This window comes from Barbus barbus, assembly GCF_936440315.1.
Source record: "Barbus barbus genome assembly, chromosome: 28".
Classification (NCBI taxonomy): Eukaryota; Metazoa; Chordata; class Actinopteri; order Cypriniformes; family Cyprinidae; genus Barbus; species Barbus barbus.
The window spans coordinates 17,345,943-17,367,165 of NC_136756.1; the positions used below are offsets into that span (position 1 = coordinate 17,345,943).

The 21,223-nt window shown below is 36.8% G+C and overlaps 1 protein-coding gene and 1 long non-coding RNA gene across 3 annotated transcripts; one reads left to right on the plus strand and one right to left on the minus strand.

Moving 5' to 3' along the window:
• Positions 1-1,233: 1,233 nt before the first annotated feature.
• mgll (monoglyceride lipase) lies at positions 1,234-20,179 on the minus strand (the record flags this gene model as incomplete). 2 transcript variants are annotated; one of them, XM_079383336.1, is made up of 8 exons in its annotated part: positions 1,234-3,643; positions 4,563-4,778; positions 5,211-5,300; positions 5,849-5,959; positions 8,316-8,452; positions 9,284-9,390; positions 18,468-18,594; positions 19,899-20,179. In XM_079383336.1, 7 exons carry the CDS (start codon positions 18,590-18,592, stop codon positions 3,527-3,529), a joined length of 903 nt encoding a protein of 300 aa, XP_079239462.1. In that variant the 3' UTR covers positions 1,234-3,526. The 2 variants fall into 2 exon arrangements, with proteins under 2 accessions (XP_079239462.1, XP_079239461.1); XM_079383335.1 differs by lacking the exon at positions 19,899-20,179 and having other exon boundaries at positions 1,241-3,643; positions 18,468-18,703.
• LOC306848661 lies at positions 13,657-17,607 on the plus strand. Its single transcript, XR_013782268.1, has 6 exons — positions 13,657-13,718; positions 13,825-13,873; positions 14,590-14,681; positions 16,098-16,217; positions 16,325-16,402; positions 17,135-17,607. It is a non-coding gene; the product is annotated as an uncharacterized lncRNA (long non-coding RNA).
• Positions 20,180-21,223: the final 1,044 nt, after the last annotated feature.

Sequence of the window (21,223 nt, forward strand, 5' to 3'; positions counted from 1 at the left end):
ACCATTCACTTTTATTGTATGGAGGAAAGGTGTAAGTGAATGGTTACTTTCCTTTTATTATATTTTTTAATCATAATACTCTTCATAATATGATTAAAGGAATATTAAGGAAAGATTAGGAAACAGTGTTGTGTTAGGGCAGAACTCAAGTTCACAGAAAAGGTGTATGTTGGTCATAAGGCGCACAGGTAAACAAAATATTTATTTTTTAGTAAGTGAATTATTTTTATTGTTATTTTGAAGTGATTTATTTTAATTTGACATTTTTATGATTTAATTACATGTTTGCCTTTCATTAAACTCACAAATCCCCTGCAGTTTCTATACAAACCCCAATTTGGGCAACGTTGATGTAAGCTAATATAATGTTTAATGCACTTCATGTTGTTAATTACAGTGAAAGAAATATATTTTCTCACTTCATCATTATGTTACAAGATTATCCTGTTTAAATCAATGTGATAAACGAGTTAGGTTAAAAGTAATCTGATTACATTACCTAAAATGTGTAATGTAATGGATTACGTTACTTACTACAATTTTTGTCATGTAATTTGGAATAGGTAACGGATTACAATTTGTAAGTAATCTACAAAGCTCTGTGTATACATATATTATACATATACATATAATTTGAGTGAATATGTCAGTTACCTCTAGGCCTCCCTGACAGTTTAAAGACTGACACTAAAAGCACAAGCCTGTTGCCTTGGAGAAACTGGGAGAGAGGTGCACCAAGGGAAACATGCCCACTGGTATGATAGATGTATGACTTCTGAGGACAGTTTTCTAGAACAAATCAGAGTGTAATTTAATTTTTCACTATCTGGTTACTAAAACAGTTCCTTATAATGAATTTTCACTGGATGCTATATAAACTATTTTTTCCAGGCATAATTAATTCTGGCACTTATATCCAGACTAAACCACAAATCTCTGTCGCATTGGATAGGAGGTTTTTTTTTTTCAAGCTAGGGGATTTTTGCTGCTTAATCAGAACTCATGACCATATGACCCAAGTCATGGCACAGGGGTGGGATCATCTGTTAATATCCATGAGACATTAAAGGCACAAAATCACTCGCTGACTCACTCACTCATTCACTCAATAAAATAAAATTAAATAAAATTAAAATATTCAGATAAAAAGGAATTTCTTTAGACAGTGGAGCAAAGCTAAAATCCATTGTGTTGGGATCAGTCTGAAGAATAAAAAAATCACAGAAACTACTTATTGTTTAGCATTTCAAATTTATTATTTTACAGACTTTACAATTCAGAGACTATTAACTGGCCATACTGAGTATTATTTAAATCACATTATAGGTTTAATTTCTCTGTTTAATATATTACAATATTTATGCAAGAATTCAGAACCCTTTTAATATTAAATGTGCCATTTACCAGGACAGTGCAACAGTAGGAGAGGATTTAAGATGCCATAGTAAAGGCAAGCAACTCAGATGGACAATTCTAAACCAAATGAATCATGCATTATTGCCCAATGTAAAGATAATGTCCTTGAGAATATTAGCCTCTCCTCCAATCGCAGTGCTCCAAGTACTTCCACCTTGGGAAGATTTTATAACAGTTAAAGAAACAGTCAAAGTCACAGAGGATTATCACTTATAAAGATTTAGTTATTCTACAAATTCTCATAAGAAGTGTTACACACATTTCATGTACAAGTGATCCATTTCAAATGATTGGGAGACAAGATACATGATAAAATGCTTTACGTGTGAAACAAACATCCAAAGTAGTTTCTCTCTACATAATCTCTTTACAAACATGCACACTATTCACAATCTTTTGCTGGACATTTCCTTTCTGCTCACCACAGATAGTAGTATTATTACTAACTGATCTAAATCAATCAAAGCGAGAGAAAGTTTTTGCTTGTTGCTTCCATTAAAAATGTGACACATTCAATAAAACCTTCATTGATCTACATTCATTGAAAACATGCCTTTGAGGATTACAGACGAATCTCTGTAACAAATCCTTCCTTTGTCTGAATCAAAACAGTCGCGTTAAATGTTAAGCTGGTGTGAACGACTGACCTTTTACAATTTCATGTTGTTTTAGAGCTACATACCCCATGTGCACCCTGAGGTCTACAATGAGATCAAAAGCTAATGTGAACATCTTATAATTTCAACAGTAACATATTTATTAATAATAAAGTAGTCAAAGTAACAAAATGCTTGTAAAAATAAAGGAATAAGATATTACAATTCCAAAGCCCATAAGAAAGAATCAGCTGTAAATAGGTTTCATATTAAGTAAATCCAGCTGCAGAACAGCTACCGCCCCACTTACTCCAAGGAATGGAACAGTCTGAGATGTTTGAAACAGTCAAACCACAAAAACAAATTTAGAACAGACAAAAAAACAACCTTTCCAATTCTCCTTATTGTGGGTATATACTGTATATAGTGTATATATCGGTATCTGTGGAATCTCCTGCATAGATCTAGTGTCTGTAGAGATCATCTAATTCATCTCTTCGAGTGCAATGTTACATTTGCCTAGCAGACATTTTGCTCTTTGAATGTCTCAAAGCATTACCATATTCTCATTCTGTAGGTTCAGTTTGTTTTTCTGCCAAGCCATATGCAATATAAGGTTGAGTTGCCTTGGTAACTGGCACAGCATAATGCAGTACCGTTGTTGTCCAGCGGGGGCAGCACTGCACCTCTTATGAGCAGTGGACATCACAAGGCACAGACTGCAGCTGTGTTCTATTACTGTGGCAACACAAACAATAGCTCAGCACCGAGGGCAACCGGGTCCATTATATTTCCTCATGATGATTGCTATGGTAATGCACAAGCCATGCCCCGCAGTGCTGATGCCTTTTAAATTGAACAGGGAATATAAACTCCCCCAGAACCCTTACTGACCATATTAAAAGCTTAATTGGATCTCTAGGTCAAAGGTCATTTACTAATGACCTCTTATTACCCATAAATATGTAAAGGTAGACGGCACGTTCGACCGCTCAAAGCATGTAGACGCCTCTGCCATCTTTGAACAGTGAAGTTTCAAGATGCCACAACATTGAGCAGCCTCTAGATATAAAAACCGCCAAAATTTAAATTCCTAAAGAAATTGGATTCTTACATTCACAGGTTAGAATGTGTTAGTTTGTGTTTGTATTAACTCAACATTATAGGTTTTTAAACTATAGTAAATTTTAAATGTCGGCTTTGTCTTGTTGTATTGTGTTAGTTTAGCAAAATCATCTGCTGAAGTCTATTGCAGATATAGATATTCATATACGTGTATAACTACGGTTGCAGACATACAGGCTTATGAATATGGCAGACGGCTCACGTATAGTGGCCCTAGAAACAGCCGCTACTAGTGCATCTACCTAGACATATTTATGTTATCACCTAGGTAGATTAGAATGAGAGTAGTTTTGTTGGCATGTAGTGCAATCAGACATCTCTTTGTCAGGAGAGATGAAAGATTCAGTCGAGGGCGGTGCTTAGGCAAGTGTGCATGTGGTTATTGACAGCTAAGACCCATGAGGGCTGGGGAGTCTCTCCAGGATCCAGGTGCTCACCTCCTTTAAGACAGACTCAATTGTTTCAGGTAAGTCATGATGTAGGGCATGGTAGGCTTCTTCATATACCTGTTGGTCACAAAAACACATAGAGATCTGTGGGTTAGGAAGGCATAAACTATACAACATCATTTTAACTGTAAAAGACTAAAAATAGCACAGTAAATAACAGTAAATACTTACTATAACAGTTTCCTTACTATATACAGGGAAAAACTGTAATATAGATGTAACCTTACATTTCATGTAATTTTTACAGTAAATGCTAATAAATTTTGGAAGTAAAAAAGGTGTTCGTCAGTGTATGTTAAAGGTACAAAACACATTTTAGTAGAAGCATGGCTAATACTCAAATAAATTCAACAGAAAAGGGCTGTTGGATTTTCTATTTAATTTAATTTATTTATTTATGGTTTTAAACTGCAGTTTGTTCCATAAATATGTTTACATTTTCATTGTATTTTTACAGAACTATTCCAGTAACCACAGCTGTAGTTTTTCCTGTTTTACAGTGTGTGCATGAATATTGGTGGAGGTCTATGATATGTGTTTTTATTCAGAGTACTGCATGAATGTGCATCTGGATCAGGTTATCCTGTGATATCCAAAACATCTACTGGCACAACAACAGCTCAGATCATATTCACAAGTCAAGCCTCGAGTTCTGCAGTTAAATGTATAGCTCACCCCAAAATAAAAATTCTGTCATTTACTCACCCTCATGTTTTTCCAAACCTATATAACATTCAATCTTATGCAGAACACAAAAGAACGTATTTTGAAAAATGTTTCAACAGTTTTTGTTAATATACTGAAAGTCAACAGGGTCCAAAACAACTTTAGACCCCAATGACTTCTATTGCATGGACCTGAAAAAACTAACTCTGAAACATTTTTTAAAATATATTCTTTTGTGTTCCACAAAGGATGAGCAAATGATGACAGAATGTTGAATTTTTTGGTCCATGTTTATGCACGTTTGATTCACCTTCAGTTTTTTATCAGTGCTCTTGGCCTCACTGTACATTAGATGAGCGCCTCTGATGTCACAAAGCTTGTCGGCATCGCCATGAAGAATGAAGAAGGGCCATGTGATATTGGGTAATTCTCTCTCAATACGAGCTGCTGCTTCCATCAGCTGCATTCCGAATGAGACGCGCACCCCTCCGTGATAATTTAGCTCATCTGTGTCATATGCCTCCACCTAACAGACAAGTGGAGATTATTTAGGATTACAAACATGATCCTAATATAACAGTAACTCTTTAAGACTATACTCAGTAAACATAGTAAAATAAACCTGAGGATTTGAACAATTACAATGAACAGTAAGTGACTGTATGATGTTTATGTTGTGTATTATGGCTGAATAAATGGAACCAGCTGTTTCTGTGGACGTAACAGTATTCCAGACCCAAGCTATGAAGAAAATGACATTCATATGTTATCACTACGTATATGCTTCAGTCTGAAAGAGTAGGTTTACTGTGTAAATACGGTTTTAACAGCAAACATTATAAACAACCCTGCCAGATTGTCTACTTAGCCCTATTCAAACACTAACTGTCAGTTTGAAATTTACACACATATGCATTGCCCTACTTCTACAGAAGACCTTTGACATAGATTCCTGTACCTGTTTGGGATCCCGTGACACCCATTTTGACTCGATCGAACCAAGAGAGAGTTTGGGAGTCAAGCGGTTTAGAATTTTTGCCATGAAAACCTGCAAAGAATCCAAAAATCCACAGATACTGACGATTTACTACAGAGAACTGTAGTATTTCTGTCACACCAAATACTGAATTACAGAATTGACATATTTTCAAAACGTAATAGAAACATTCTCAAATTTACAAATTAACAGATAACAAAAATTAAAAATGTTCACATACTGAATAAACAGGCAATGGCCCTGGACTTAATCTACACCGAAAATGTATGATTGTTATTGCTTTAGATCAAATACTGATCCAAAAACGGCATTATGTATTATGTCGTTAAATTCAATTGGAACATGTTCATAGTTGACATATGATGAGAGGCAGAGATTGACTGAATAGAGAAATCTCTGCTGTCTGCCACACCGCTGAGAGCTCTACTGCTGTTATTTGACAGCTGACATTTGAAAGCTATTGTTATTTGATTGCATTTAACAGTCTGACTACAGGGGGCAGCAGATCTAATTTACAGCCTCATGTTTCAGTTGTGGTGGGTGTTAAATGCAAACAATTGGGGAGAAAGAAGAATATAGCGTGTTCATTGACTTTTTACCTTGAAGGGTGTAGCAGATTCAGCATTCATTTGAACCATGGGGCTTATGAGTACCACACCGGCAAAATCCTGCGGCCTCTCACAGGTGGTCAGAATGGAAATGGCCCCTCCCTGTAGTAAAACAAACAGACCCAGTCATGTTATTGAAAACAGCAATATATATAGTAGTTTAGTTGTAGAGTACTTAATAATTCATCGCATATACTTGTATATTCCACAGTAAAAAAATAATAATAATAATTTCCATTACTGGTTATTTTCTTTTATCACAAGGGTTTTCAAACTAGGGTCCAAGAATATATTTTATGATATTATGGTTTAATTCTGCTTTGTAAAAAAAAAATCATTAATTATTATTAATTGTGATTATTTAATTTAATTTTGTAAACAGCATGTTAGTTTATCATATCATGCTCTATTTTTGGGTTTTGTATACTTTAAAGTATAGCCGTCTCTGTATTTTAGGAAGGGAGTCCATCGCAAACTGAACACCATATTTCGGGGTTCCTGGTATCAGAAATTTTAAAAACCTTGTATTAATATTCTATTGGTTATACACTGAATGAATGATATATACTCTTAATTCAACAATAAACATGTTTTCCATCCTCACATGGGTAAATCAAAGTAAGAAGCCCCTAATTTGTAATTTTCTGATGCTCTGCTTCTCTGCTTTCTTCATCTAGTTTCCTATCTATGAATATGCATGAGTAGAGGCCAGGATTCAAAAGAGGTGGAGAGATTAAAGAACAGTTCCCACCACATTTCTAAGAGACTCCAATAATGGGCCGTTTTAAGTTACGCACTCACACACAAACGCTTTTAGTCTAGACATACAAACCCAAACACACACTCAGTTTAGACACACTACAAATGCACACTAACACTAAAAGCTTCATCAAGAAAATAGGTGGTCTGCTTTGATTTGTTTATATAAGGTAATTGCTTTTTAATTTGGAATTTTTGCATCCTTGGGAGTAACTGGGAGTAAAGTTTCAAACACACAGATAATTACACTCACAACAGCTTACATTTTTACGTGCCCTTCCTTTACACACACACACACACACACACATGCACGCACGCACGTACGTTATTATATGACACTGATCATTTTCATCTCTAAACATGTGATAGGAAAGCAAATGTTTATTCAGCCAGTAGCTTCAGTTCCTCAGGTCTCAGGAAGTGAAAAGTATAAGGACGCATAGTCCCACAACTGGAGGTACCAAGACACACCTAATTGCACATATCTTTTCAGGAAGCATGTTTAAAATCATTTAATTTTCCATATTTCTTATTAAAGACTGATTATATAAGGACCAAACATCCTGGTATTACATAAGATACTAGATTAGAGAGTAAATGAGGGGAAAAACTAAATTACAGTAAAGGAAAAGGAAGAGAGAAGGAGAGCAGCAGAAACACAATTTATTATTTAAAGTTAGAATCTGCACTGAAGGAACAGGAGAGTGGTGCATTATGGATACTAACTTTAGATGAAGGATTTCTTCACCAGGACTCTCATGCAGTGGGATATTTATACCATATAACTATCCCACAAATATTAGGATTTTGTGATGGTGATGTTCCACAGAAATACAGTGCAGATATGTACATCCAGAAACATTTCTAGTCTATAGGGCTCATGAAGCTTCTTGAGTATGCAGCTGGTCTGTTTTATTAATAGGAACTGTTGAGCAAAAACAAAGGTAAAGAGCTTGTGGCTGGATTTTTTGTTCACATTCAGTCATGCACAGTTTGGGTTTAACATACTGAACACGGGAAATGCAACAAATCAAAAGCAAACAGTCTTCCTGTGTCCTCCACCCCATGACTCACAGACAGTTCAAATAGTTTACTTCATTTTTTTTCAACCGTTTTAGTTGGCTTTAAATAGAGAGTTAAATGTTAGCATAGAAATTGCCCCTCCAAAAATATTAACATCTCTTTTGTGACATGTCTGCTTCTCAGGAAGGATCTTAATATAAATGTAGGAAATATGTAAATATGAATGAGACGTTTGCACACTTGTTGGTGGCTGCCAAAATTGGAGCTGCATGAATACAATACAATACAAATCAATATGTAAAATAAAATATTAAAATGCTCCATAATTTCGATAACATGTATGCAACTATGGAAAAAGATCATGCTGGCGGTCTACTCTCTTTCAATTACATTAATATATATTCACTCTCACTCACAATCATAGCTTTGACAGTGAAAATATAGAATTATTTGTCTATAACAATAACAATACTATAAACACTGGTGGCCTTTAAGAAAACTTCAGTATGTGCTTTTAATAAACAGAACATTATCATTGGTGTGGACACTAATATAGTTCCAAATATAGTTATCTTTACAGTTATCGTTCTAGGTGTGAACACAAAGGACAGAAAGGTCTATGACCTCTGTTCGCTTATGAAAAAACATGGTGAACTGGTTTCAAAATATGTCCTACCATTGAGTGTCCAATGATGAAGACTGGCAGCTTGGGATACCGGCCCTTCAAGATGTCAATGTGCTGGAGGACGTCTCTGATGTAAATCTGGAAGTTTTTGATATCCATTCTCTCACCTTCACTCTGGCCATGACCAACTGTGACAGTAAAAACAGAGAATTAAGCATGTAACATATGTTTCCATTCACCTGTGTCTTTGTATATCAGCTCTCCTTTGAAACAGGAGATAAAAGAGGGCTGTCACTCACAGCGCAATGCTAATGGCTCACAAAGAAGAGCTCAGGAAATTTTGGCATATAACTGACATGACATTTAGTCAAGCAAATTAACATAATATGAATAATGGAACAATAGAAAAGAATAGATTAAAACAGAATAGAAATTCCAAAAAGCATGTGGTATAGAGACATACTGAGACATGAGACTGCATGTTAGAGGACGAGAGAGACAGAACGAGAGTAAGAAACAAACGGAGAGAGGCTGACTGTAATGGTTTCTGTTTGTTGTATTTCAATAGAACCAATTACTCACACCGAGACACCAGACAGTCAAATCACACACTCACACAACCCCAACTGCTCATCACAAGGTGGCTTGCTGTCTCTCTGTGTGAATCATTAGTTACCATGGCACTGCCACAAAATGGCTTTAACATTCTGTACACATAGCACCTGCTTTTTCTGTATTCTCTACTTGTTTCATGTCATTTCTGTCATTTTTCAACTCCATCCCCCACTCTAAACCCTGGATGCCCATGCCCACAACATCTGTTGTAAGTGACAGTAAAACTGGGAGGATGAATTACAAGGAATCAAATGTGGGCGTAAAATACATTTTTCACCCCACACTCTCACAGTCTCATAAAGAGCACGCCCTCCTACATCACCCAAAACACTACTGCACTGTTGCTAACCAACAAATCTGTGTGTTGGGGATTTTAGCTATTTGATTAGGAGTCTGCCACTCACCGTGATCGTGGGCGAACAACAGAATGTCATGCTGGGTCAGGCTGTGAGCAATGTCAGCATATCCCCCACAGTGCTCTCCTGCTCCATGGGCAATAAACACCAGTGCTCTGATGGAGGAAAACACACATTATTGATCTGGGAAGGGAACTCTTAAAGAATTGAACAAAGCTGGTTCTGATTATGAACTGTTTCATAACATTTTTTATTACTTGTAAGGAAATAATTTCAATAATGTATACATTTACAGCAATTTTGTTCTAAAAAAGTGTATTTACACAGACTTTTCAGTCTTTTTGACATAAATGGAATCCAATAATTGACCTATTAAACAACAATACTAAACAAACCAAAAAGTGGTAACATTTTATTAATTTATTTTTCTAAAATACTACTGAAAAAACTGTGCTAAAAAAGTACAACTTTAACTACATGTTGTCATATGAACATCCGGTCAGTAACAACACAAGTTGTGTTTCAGTTCTCTATCTTTGAGTCATTTGTTTGGGAATCGGGACTACATTGGTTTCCCTGAATGTTTCTGATTCACTAAAAAAAAAAAAAAACCTTATTCTAGTAATGCTTTAGTACAGGGATCAATTCTCACTGTTAACTAGTTGCTTATTAGCATGCCTATTATTAACATATTGTCTCTTTATTAATACTTATAAAGCACATATTCTGCATGCCCTTATTTTACATCCCTAAACCTATCTAATACCTGATAGCGCCCGGGGAGCAGTTGGGGGTTCGGTTCCTTGCTAATGGGTCTCACCTCAGTCGTGGTATTGAAGGTGGAGAGAGCGCTGGACATTCACTCCCCCCACCGACAATTCCTGCCGGACCTGAGACTCGAAGTCGAATTAATTGTAATGTAGTTTAAATGACATATTATAATGCAATGTAGTACGAATTGTAATCAGGCCCTAGAGAGAGTACCCATTAAAAGTTCTTTGAGCCAATGGGATTGCCTGAAGTCCTAATAGGGGACCTGATTTCTCATGACAACTAGTGCAGGAAACTTGGTCAAAATGTTTTCAGTATGCATTGGAAACTGCACGTGCGATAAACGTTAACAGAAGCAAAAGTCATTCGGTTCTGGTATATTTATACCGGTATTATTGAGAACTGTTTCTCAGTTTCCCAACACATGAGAAATACAGACACATCCTACTAACAGTCTCCCACCAGAATATCAAGATATGCTCATTAGCAGCATACACACTAAAACCCAGAAAAAATAAGGCATAAAGAGAGGAAGGAAAAAGAGAGCGAGAGAGAGAATGGGAATAGCTTTATTAGGTCCAAACTTGTGCAGATTTGCTATAATCAGTGCAGCCTCTAATCAGTAACAAAAAGAGTCTTTGTAAATGTATAATGGACTCACATGGTCTCAGAGGACTGAGAGTGGGCATCTTTACTTCTATTTGGAGAGTCTGCTATTCTTTCTATCCATTCCTCTGTCATACTCAGAAATGTATTTACTAAAATAAAGCCTCTCGTCTCAATCTACGAGCTGGTAACTTGGTGCAAGATTAAATGGAAGTGTTTGTGGTTCTGATCATCCTTAGATCAAAACGCTTTTGTCCTTGAACCCTGAGAATGCAGTTTGCGAGGCAGACAGAGAGACTACTGTGTGTTTGTGTGTGTGTGTGTGTGTGTGTGTGTGTTTGCTAGAGTGTGTGTGTGCACGTTTTTGGAATTCCAAAATAGATCTAAAGTAGTTAAATTACAAAGTAACAATCATCAAGGGCAGAGCAGAGTTAAACATATAATGAAATTCTGTGCGCCTGTACAGTTTTGGCTGTACTTGTGAGGGCCAAATTTGTGTGTGTAATTTGGCACTGCTCTAACAGCTATATAAATATCCATGTTTGGTAGAGGAATTCTTCTCCAAATGCCATTAGACAGAATAGGATGGACCACACTGACCGGCATGACACGGTTTGTCGGACTGTGTATGAGTGTTTTTCAATTCCCTTTGCATGGGTTCAATGCCCAGCTTATCTGTTAAGTGATCTGTCAATCATTACTGGGGTCATACAATGGGCTACTGTGGTCTTTTCAACTTTCACCCACTTCCTTTTTCTCTGGCTGCATCTGGTGGCATCAGCACTGGACATGTCCATGTAAGCGACTGTACAGTGGCATTGTGAGATGATGTCTGGGCTGTAAGCAGAGTAGTTCTGTTAAATGTTAAACCAAGCAGTGAAGTGGTGAACTCAGTGTAAACAGTTTGCCACTTCAGCTGCGTCTGTCATAACAGTTCCTTTAAGTGGAACTTCCAACAGACCACCTTACTACGTTCATGTTTACTTTCAAAGGTTGGTTTGGTGTAGATTTCACTGAGTGAGTGCTAGGAGGTTCACAACCAATTCGAGAGGAAAAAAGACTCAGTGTGCAATGACCTTTAGCCTACATTTACAATAAAATGTCTACACTAAACGTGTAAAAAGGTGGGATTGGAAATTGGGTTATTTGGCCTCATTCAGATGATGTTACATAATACAAAAAAAAACATACATATTGGATCAGTTTATTGTAGCATGATGCGAAGCATTCAGTAATTTCCATGTCCTACTGCCCTAAGCTGAGATGTTTCTAAACAGCTAGTAAACAGACACAGAACCTTCAAGTGATCAAACAGGCTAAATATTTCACCATAAACAGAATGACAGAGTGCAGCAGAGGGGACCCTGGTAGCATTCCTTCAGATGTCTGATATAAACATGTCTGCATTAGCTTCACATTAGCCGCTCTGAATCTTTCCCATTCAGTCACATGGGAAAAGCTACATCTTCCAAATCCCAAAACAAAATATTTGTGGTTTTATAACATTTCACTGAAGATCACATGGTTTTGTGGTTTATTAGTTTACTCTTATTATATATGCCAATAAACATTTACAGATACACACACACACTCTTGTCATATACACTGTTGCTGACAAGCATTAGAGATCAAATTAGTCTGAGAGAGGGGAAGAGGTGGTTACTATGGTAACGGCATGCTCCCCTGGGCCGCACCATGGCCACTTCAGGGTGAATAGCTGATGGCAAAACAACAGCTCTGTAAAAGTAGGCATAGAGAGCTTGACCTGTTTGACAGCCACACAAACACTGCCTGTCTGAATGTGTGCAGTTCGCTATATAGAAGCATCTGACAAACCCATATGCTCAAAAAATGACCTATTTTTATAATTACTCAGAAGAACCACAGCAGATGACACTAGAAAAGTATCGCAGATCTGTACTGTGAGAGTGTGTGTCTATAAGTGGTCATAAAGGAGCCATGAGCAGGGGCTTTCGACTCATGGAAACCAAGACATTCCCTTCAGCACAGAAACTGGGTGGGCCCCTTCCTCATTTACTATAACCAGATAAGTAATTCAGGATGATATAGTCATTTAACAAGATAGTGTTTATAAGAAACTGGATTTATACTTAAAAAACATTGTGAGAGAAAGCAGGCACTGCCTGTAAGATACAAATTCTCTATAAAGTAGATATATTATTATTAATAAGTCAGTTAATTTGCACGGCATGTGATGTCAACAGGGCGACACCCAATGAGGAAACGACCAGCTCTGCATAAAATAAAACAGCTTTTCTAGAAGATATGTCTGGAGTCTTCATTTCACATCTGTTTGCATCAATATAATGTTGTTTCTCCAAATATTGTTCATTTTTTCAGTGCTTCCAGCATATATCAGCAGTAGGGTATACAGTCTGTCCAGTGTTATTTATGAACAAAAAGATTCATCATGCATACAAATATGCTATACAATAGGACAAAAAAAACGTAGGCATACATTAAAAGAGTATGTCACATATGTCACAATTATTCTTTGAAAAAGTAGGTAAAAAGTGCCTGGATGACCTACTACCATTTTCCGAAAAGATTCCAAGATGGACACTTTACTATCATGAGGCCACAGGAAAGAAGTGAACAGCATTGAAGCGATTTCAGATACAGCTTAAGCAGCTGGAGTTAGCCTGTCAGTTTGAATCCCTCATTGAATTCACTTAATCATTTACCCAATTACAAGACAAGTTATCATTACTTTCAGTGTTCCTCAAGTTTATTGTTCATGAAACTTAAAAACATTACTCACTTGTTCATATGACAACATAGTTAAAAATGCATTTGAAACGGCATTTATATATATATATATATATATATATATATAGCAAAATTTCCAGTGTTGTCTAGAGTTGTTTTATGGTGTTGATTTTCCAGTGTTAAAAAAGTGTTGATTCTGGTGTTGATTTGAACGACATGAACACTTGCAGTGTAAATCAGTATTCAGAGTCAGCGTTAATACTGAGAGTTGACAATTGACACTGGTGATGAGTTGATCCTATTTCCGGTCTTGCACGTTATTTCCGTTTTGATTAATGGCGGATGATCACCAGGAGCGGAGAGTGATCAAACACAGGTAATATATATTTTAAGGACTTAATTCTGTCAATTTTCATATTAAGATTTCACATTCTAGAATAATCTTGTGAATTCCATAACATTGTGGCATTATTTCTGTTTAGACTTCGCGGCAGACCACCACATCAGCCAGAGGCCAGCTTGCAAATTGAGGTAAGACTAGATGATGTTTATTAGTTTAAACATTCGACACTATTTTAGATTTTGTGGTGAAAATTTACACGATATTTTCTGTGATTCATGTCCATGTCATTTTCTGTTCACTTAAGTGAGCAGCTAACGGTTAGGCGCGAATCTTTTTTTAAACATGCATATCGCGCGCGCTATTTTGGATAATGTTAATCAAGTTACAGTCTCATCTACACTCTTCTCCAAAATACATTGCAGAGGACGATCATGTAATCCAGCGTTTTGCTGAACTATATTTTGGACGCGTATGAAATGAACCGTTCCAACACCAGAGATGCGTCTGATGTGCGTGATTCGTACAAGTTTGTTTACATTACATTATCGTTTGAGAGATGATGAATGGAGCTTCTGAAGCTGCTCGCTGGACTTTATTTAAAATGAACGACTCTTTGCATTTTTCTTGACCAAAAGCTGTCGTCATGCTGGTGACGTTTCAATATCAATGAGTGAAGAAATTTGTGGAACTGCTTAAGGATTGTGTATTCCAAGTTTTTCTCAATGAAGTGCTACTGCTTAGAAATTAACTAATTAAAACCAGTCATATAGCAACCAAGCTTAAGCTGATAAAATGTCCATAGGGCTTGTTTCAAAGTTTTTCTATTTGCTTTTAAATCACTGAGGTTTTACTTACATATAAAACAATAAATAAGGTCTGTGTTCATGTTAAAATTACTTTTCAGTTAAAAGACACAGACAGCGGGAGGACACAAACTGAAGGCAGCTACATTTAAGATGTCCAGAAGAAAGTGTTTCTGCTGGCATATACCTGAGGGTAAGTATATCAACACTTAAATACAGGTGCATCTCAAATTAGAATGTCATGGAAAAGTTCATTTATTTCAGTAATTCAACTCAAATTGTGAAACTAGTGTATTAAATAAATTCAATGCACACAGACTGACGTAGTTTAAGTCTTTGGTTCTTTTAATTGTGATGATTTAGGCTCATATTTAACCCATTTAAGCCCATCGGAAACTATATTTGCCGCAGGTTGTTGTCATTTTCCTTTTGTAAATATTTTTCTAGATGTTATCCATGTTTTATATCTAAATTGCATGCAAGCAAAAGAACCAAATAAGGGACTTCGAGAGAGAGAGAGAGAAAAAAAAAAGTATTCACTTCCTTCCTGTGATAGGAGGCTGTCAACTTCCTACTTCCAATTTCTTTCTTGAGGGTGACTAAGAGAAGTCCAGACAGTCAAGCACACCAACACCATGGTCATTTAACCAACTTTTGGTGCTTTTGGCAGTGTGGGCAGGTGCCAAATCCTGCTGGAATATGAAATCAGCATCTTTAAAAAGCTGGTCAGCAGAAGGAAGCATGAAGTGCTCCAAAATTTCTTGGTAAACGGGTGCAGTGACGTGGGTTTTCAAAAAACACAATGGACCAACACCAGCAGATGACATTGCACCCCAAATCCTCACAGACTGTGGAAACTTAACACTGGACTTCATGCAACTTGGGCTATGAGCTTCTCCACCCTTCCTCCAGACTCTAGAACCTTGGTTTCCAAATGAAATACAAAACTTGCTCTCATCTGAAAAGAGGACGTTGGACCACTGTGCAACAGTCCAGTTCTTCTCCTTAGCCCAGGTAAGATGCCTCTGATGTTGTCTGTACAAGAGGCTTAACAAGAGGAATACGACAACTGTAGCCAAATTCCTTGACACGTCTGTGTGTGGTGGCTCTTGATGCCTTAACCCCTGCCTCAGTCCATTCCTTGTGAAGTTCACCCAAATTCTTGAGTCGATTTTGCTTGACAATCATCACAAGGCTGTGGTTCATGGTTCCCCATGATTGTGTCGCCTAGTGAACCAAGCTGAGAGACCATTTTGAAGGCTCAGGAAACCTTTGCAGGTGTTTTGAGTTGATTAGCTGATTGGCATGTCACCATTTTCCAATTTGTTGAGATAGTGAATTTATGGGTTTTTGTTAAATGTGAGCCTAAATCATCACAATTAAAAGAACCAAAGACTTAAACTACTTCAGTCTGTGTGCACTGAATTTAATACACAAGTTTCACAATTTTAGTTGAATTACTGATTTATTGAGATGCACCTGTATATTAACACTTCACACATTCTTTGAAGGCATCCATAATATGATAGTGTAAAAGGTTTATCTGTAGCCCTGTATGAATTAAGCCTTGACAGACATAAGTCATGAAATTATTTTGCTTTTCTCTTAGTCACCCTCAAGATCCTCCACAAGTATTCACTCTTTTCAGTTGACCATAAAGAGACAGAGCAGTGCAAAATCAATAGGCATCAGCCAGCAAAAGCTTTAGCATAGATGCTAAGGCTAACAGGTATGCATGCATGTTTTTCTTAACATTTGATTTGTCTGTGTAATTATTCCCTTCCATCATTTTACTAGTCTTAAGTTGTCACTTGTATTGTTGTCATGTTTAATCAGATAGTCCAAGACACCCTGGAAAAACAATAGTGATGAGGATGAAAATTAAGATGAGGCAAACTTGTGCACTTCCATAAGGTAAAACTCACAATACTGTTGCAAAGTTTGTTTTTTGTTTTGATGAAAGGGTTAATTTACTGAAATCCAAGTAGTCATGTACTCACCCTCATGTCATTCCTAACATTTCTGTCGCTGCATTGACAGTCTACACAAATACCACTATGATGGTTCAGAAAGTTCATAAAAGGATTGTAAAACTAATCCACATGAATTGAGTAATTTTATTCTATATTTCCTGAAGAGACTTGATCGCTTTGTATGATGAACATATTGAATTTAGGCTTTTTATTCACAAACATTTATCAACACACATCAGATATGGTAAATGGAAGGAACTGTTTTGAATGAAGTGAAGGAACTTTCACAGGAACTGTTTGTTTGCTGATCACGGTTTGTGAATGGAAGCCTAATTTCAATAAAATAACCATGTCTCGTCAGAAAATTTGAACAAAACTGATCAATTCCTATAGATTAATTTTACACTCTCTTTATGAACTTTTTGAAGCATCAAAGTGGTAGCTGTGTGGACTCAATGGATGGACATAAATCTCTGTTTTCACTAAAGTATATTCACTTTTGTAAGATGAGCAAAAGACTTACGGGCGTGGAACACAATGAGGGCGAGTAAATGTCAGAATTTTCATTTTGGGTGAACTAACCCTTTAAAGTACATTTCATCATCAAAGTTTATACATTCATTGTTGCAAAGAGTAATTAACTTTTTCCACTTTTTCTTTAAACAAATTTTAGTTTTTGCTGTTTACAGTCCTGCACCTGCACCAGTATTGAAACCCATCTCCGTCAGAGGGAGGACCTGCCATGGTACTGAGAAGGATCAAAGGCAGGATCACCATGTGGTCGGACAAGCTTCTCATCCCTTCTGAAGGAACCAGCTCCTTGAGTACTATTGAACTCTTAAGTCCACTATGTTTTCAACCTGTTGAGCAGGTCCTTTTCAATGTCTTTATCTTCCTGCTACACTAGTCCATACCAGTGAGTTGCCAAGAGTAAATGAATTGCATGCAAAGCATTGACAAACTTTTGACAACATTTTTCAGAGCATCATGTATTTTAATTACAAATATATTTTAAGTTGAGAGTACTTCTAACAGCCAGCATTTTTAAGTTTTACAGGTCTTTTGACCTGCAGACTTCACACGTGTGATATGATGGTGAATTTGTATTAAGTGTTCTAAGTTTTTGAAAATAAAGGTTCAAACTGATACAACGTGTTGGCTGTTATTGAATATACACATTCATTTGTAGTTGAACTGAATGCAGATCACATTTAATGACAAATCAGGGTTAATATGAACACTATATTAGTCTGGAAATAACTCCCTTGGTGTTAAGTTATTGACACACCTAGTGTAGTTTTGACACTATTAGTGTTTTCCCTCCTTTTTTACACCAAATTAGTGTTAATGGTTACCACATACAGTGTTGTTTTAACTCTATGAAGTGTTAAAAAAGTAACACTATTTCAAGTGTTAGTTTAACTCAATTTAGTGTGGACCTATATAAACCCGAAAAAGTGTTAAAATATACACTGCGAGTGTGAATTTAACACTTAAATTTGCTGTGTGTGTATATATATAGGCTAAATTATTTGTATTGTAATGAAACATTAAAACAATTCTTTTGTGAGTTTAGGTGTGAAATTTTTATTTCGCAGTACATTTATACATTCCTAACTGCACCTTTAAATACATGATTTTACAAGAAACTGCCCTTGTCTATTTCCTCACTCACCAGTTTAGACATCCTGTGATGGGCCAGCAGTTTGCAAAAGTGATAAAAGAGAACCTCGCGGAGAACCGCGGATCAACCCACTGTTAACGTTTACCGAAATAGCCTGTTTGTAGTTTAGAATGCGTGTCGCGTTTTAAAGTATAGAGGTGCTGGAAAGTAAAAGGCAGGCTCTTGAAAGTGGGCTAAAAATAATCTCCGTAAGGAAACATCCGTAAACGCTTATCAGCCTCTCGTCCTGCTCTACCGGAAGCTGTAACGGGAGGATCTTTCGCTTTATCCCAAGAGGCCTGACCTAATCTGTATGTTTTGCATATGCATGTCTCGCACTTACTTCGGAGGACTGTCGGGCTCCCAGTAACGGCAGAACAAGTGCAGTCCGTCGGCGTTGATGATGTGCGGCAGGTCGGTGTAAGGGACACCTTGCGGTGACCGACGATTCCCCTCGGGTTCCGGCATGTCTGAAATAAACAGACCGAGCGCTGTCAGAAGCTCGCTGCTGTACCAGTATGAAACAGCAGCGACCAACAGGCAGGTGGCTAGCGTATGCATTCCGGGAATTTCATTCATCTGGTAGAGCGACCGGCAGAATGTTTCCAATGGCAGTCGCTTACGTCAGGAGCACCGGAGCGATAACACGGACTGTCCTGACCCCTCAGCAGCATTTACACAAGCGCGCGCGCTTTCAAATGGACCGACGCTTCAAAGAGAGACTATTGTCATCGCATTGTGCGGTTTCCTGTAGACTGAAACAAAAATAGCGCGTGCACTGCGGGACTATTTGTGACTGACAGCATGCCAAGAGGGAGACAGTGAGAGAAGCTGCCAATTAATTTCAGCCCAATCTATTTATTTGGGTCGATAGAGAATCGAGGCCAGCACAGACTGATTTATTTAGACTGTCACAGCCACAATTAAGCGGTCCATTCTCTGAACCCGGAGAAACACTGAAACACTGACAGGACGCACGTTTGTTTTCATGCATTACATAGTTCTCGACCAATACTGTTTTTTTGTTGTTTTTTTTTTACGTCAGATACAGAGTAGCTATTATGTTTGCATAACCAGTATGCAGAATTATTAATTTTACACAATAATAACTAAAAACTATTACACTATAGAAAAGGATGTTAATTACTTTATTAACAATGATTAAATGGAGCAATAAACAATAAAATTTACACAACGTCGATTTGTCATCTATGACCATTTTAAAAAAAATAGTTTTTCTAACTAGTACGTTCAAAAATCTATTAATCATATTTAATGATAATGATTATTAATGGATTTTTATTTATGCAACGAGAATGACCTTTTTAAATTTATTTTCATATTTATGTCTAACTTATTCTTCAAAATGCTATGCATTTTTCAGCTGACTGTCAATATCCCTAAACAAATGTCATCAAACCGATTGTCCTCTATGATCGTTGTCTACTTTTTAAGTGCACAATTCTTTCTTGTTTTGATTATATTTGTATGCATAACAAAGATAAATGGTCATACGTTAAAGCTTGGAGAACTATTTAATGAACAAATGCTGAAAACAAAACAAATAAAACAAATCTGTTTTCTATCCCTAAAATGTAAACACACAGTTCTTTTAAGGAATATGTGAATTCCCGAGACTCGGTGCGCGTGTCTGGCTTAGATTATGGCTGTATTAAATAGTGCTTCGCAAAGGTGACTCCCCAATATACAAAATCATATTTAGCCTACTACATATTAAACAACAATAAATCCAACCAACCAACCAACCACCTACCTGAACCTGCTACAGACTGAATACTGGAGACAGAAATAAAGTCAAATTTTGGAGTCAGTGGTCGTTGACAGCGGCGCTCAGCCTGCTGCTGTTTCCCGCAATGGGTTCAACTCTGATCCGCTTACACACAGATGCTGAGCGGCCGCCTGATGGGTGGAGAAAGAATGAAAGGGAAGCTGTGTGAGAAACCGCCAACACACACACACACACACACACATACATACGAAACACTCTCTCTCTCTCTCTCTCTCTCTCGCAGTTCTTTCACATTCGTTACAGCTGAATGAGATTGATTAAACTCATTCATTTTAGCATGGCAGCTGTCTTTCAATAAGACTAAGAGCTAAGCATGAGACTAATGCTGTTCTCATGCATTACTTGAGTTGTTTTCTAGTCCTTCTGTGATATAGGTGATGAAATATATTTAATATATTATTTACCTTTTATGCGTCAATTGCACACCACTTGTGCTTTTGCCACAGGATTATGGAGCGAATTTTGTGCCAATATTCATCAAACAAATCCAGTGTTTTGCAAATAAACACAATCTGCTTTGCAAAGAAAAACTTGACTTTTAAACAAACGCAAAGTGATTTGCAAATGCAAAACTCTATTTGAGAGAAAATGCAGAGGTATGGACAAATATATGTATTGTGTGTTACAACTGTGAGACTCATTTACTTTTACTTTACTTACTTTTGTCATTTAGCAGACGCTTTTGTCCAAAGCGACTTACAAATAAGAAAAAGTAACTAAAACTAAAAAGTTACAACTCTATAAATACTATCTACCCACATATTTAAGAAAATAAAGAAATTAAATAAAATTAACACATGCATATAACAACAACATTTCAATAATAAACATATCAATGAAAAAATTAAATAAAAAGCTACTACTATCCCTTGCCGGTGTCCCTGCCCGGTGGAGTCGCACGGTAGAGTCGATGGTCTTTACACTCTTTACTTTTTTACTTTTGTCATTTAGCAGACGCTTTTGTCCAAAGCGACTTACAAATAAGAAAAAGTAACTAAAACTAAAAAGTTACAACTCTATAAATACTATCTACCCACATATTTAAGAAAATAAAGAAATTAAATAAAATTAACACATGCATATAACAACAACATTTCAATAATAAACATATCAATGAAAAAATTAAATAAAAAGCTACTACTATCCCTTGCCGGTGTCCCTGCCCGGTGGAGTCGCACGGTAGAGTCGATGGTCTTTACACTCTTTACTTTTTTACTTTTGTCATTTAGCAGACGCTTTTGTCCAAAGCGACTTACAAATAAGAAAAAGTAACTAAAACTAAAAAGTTA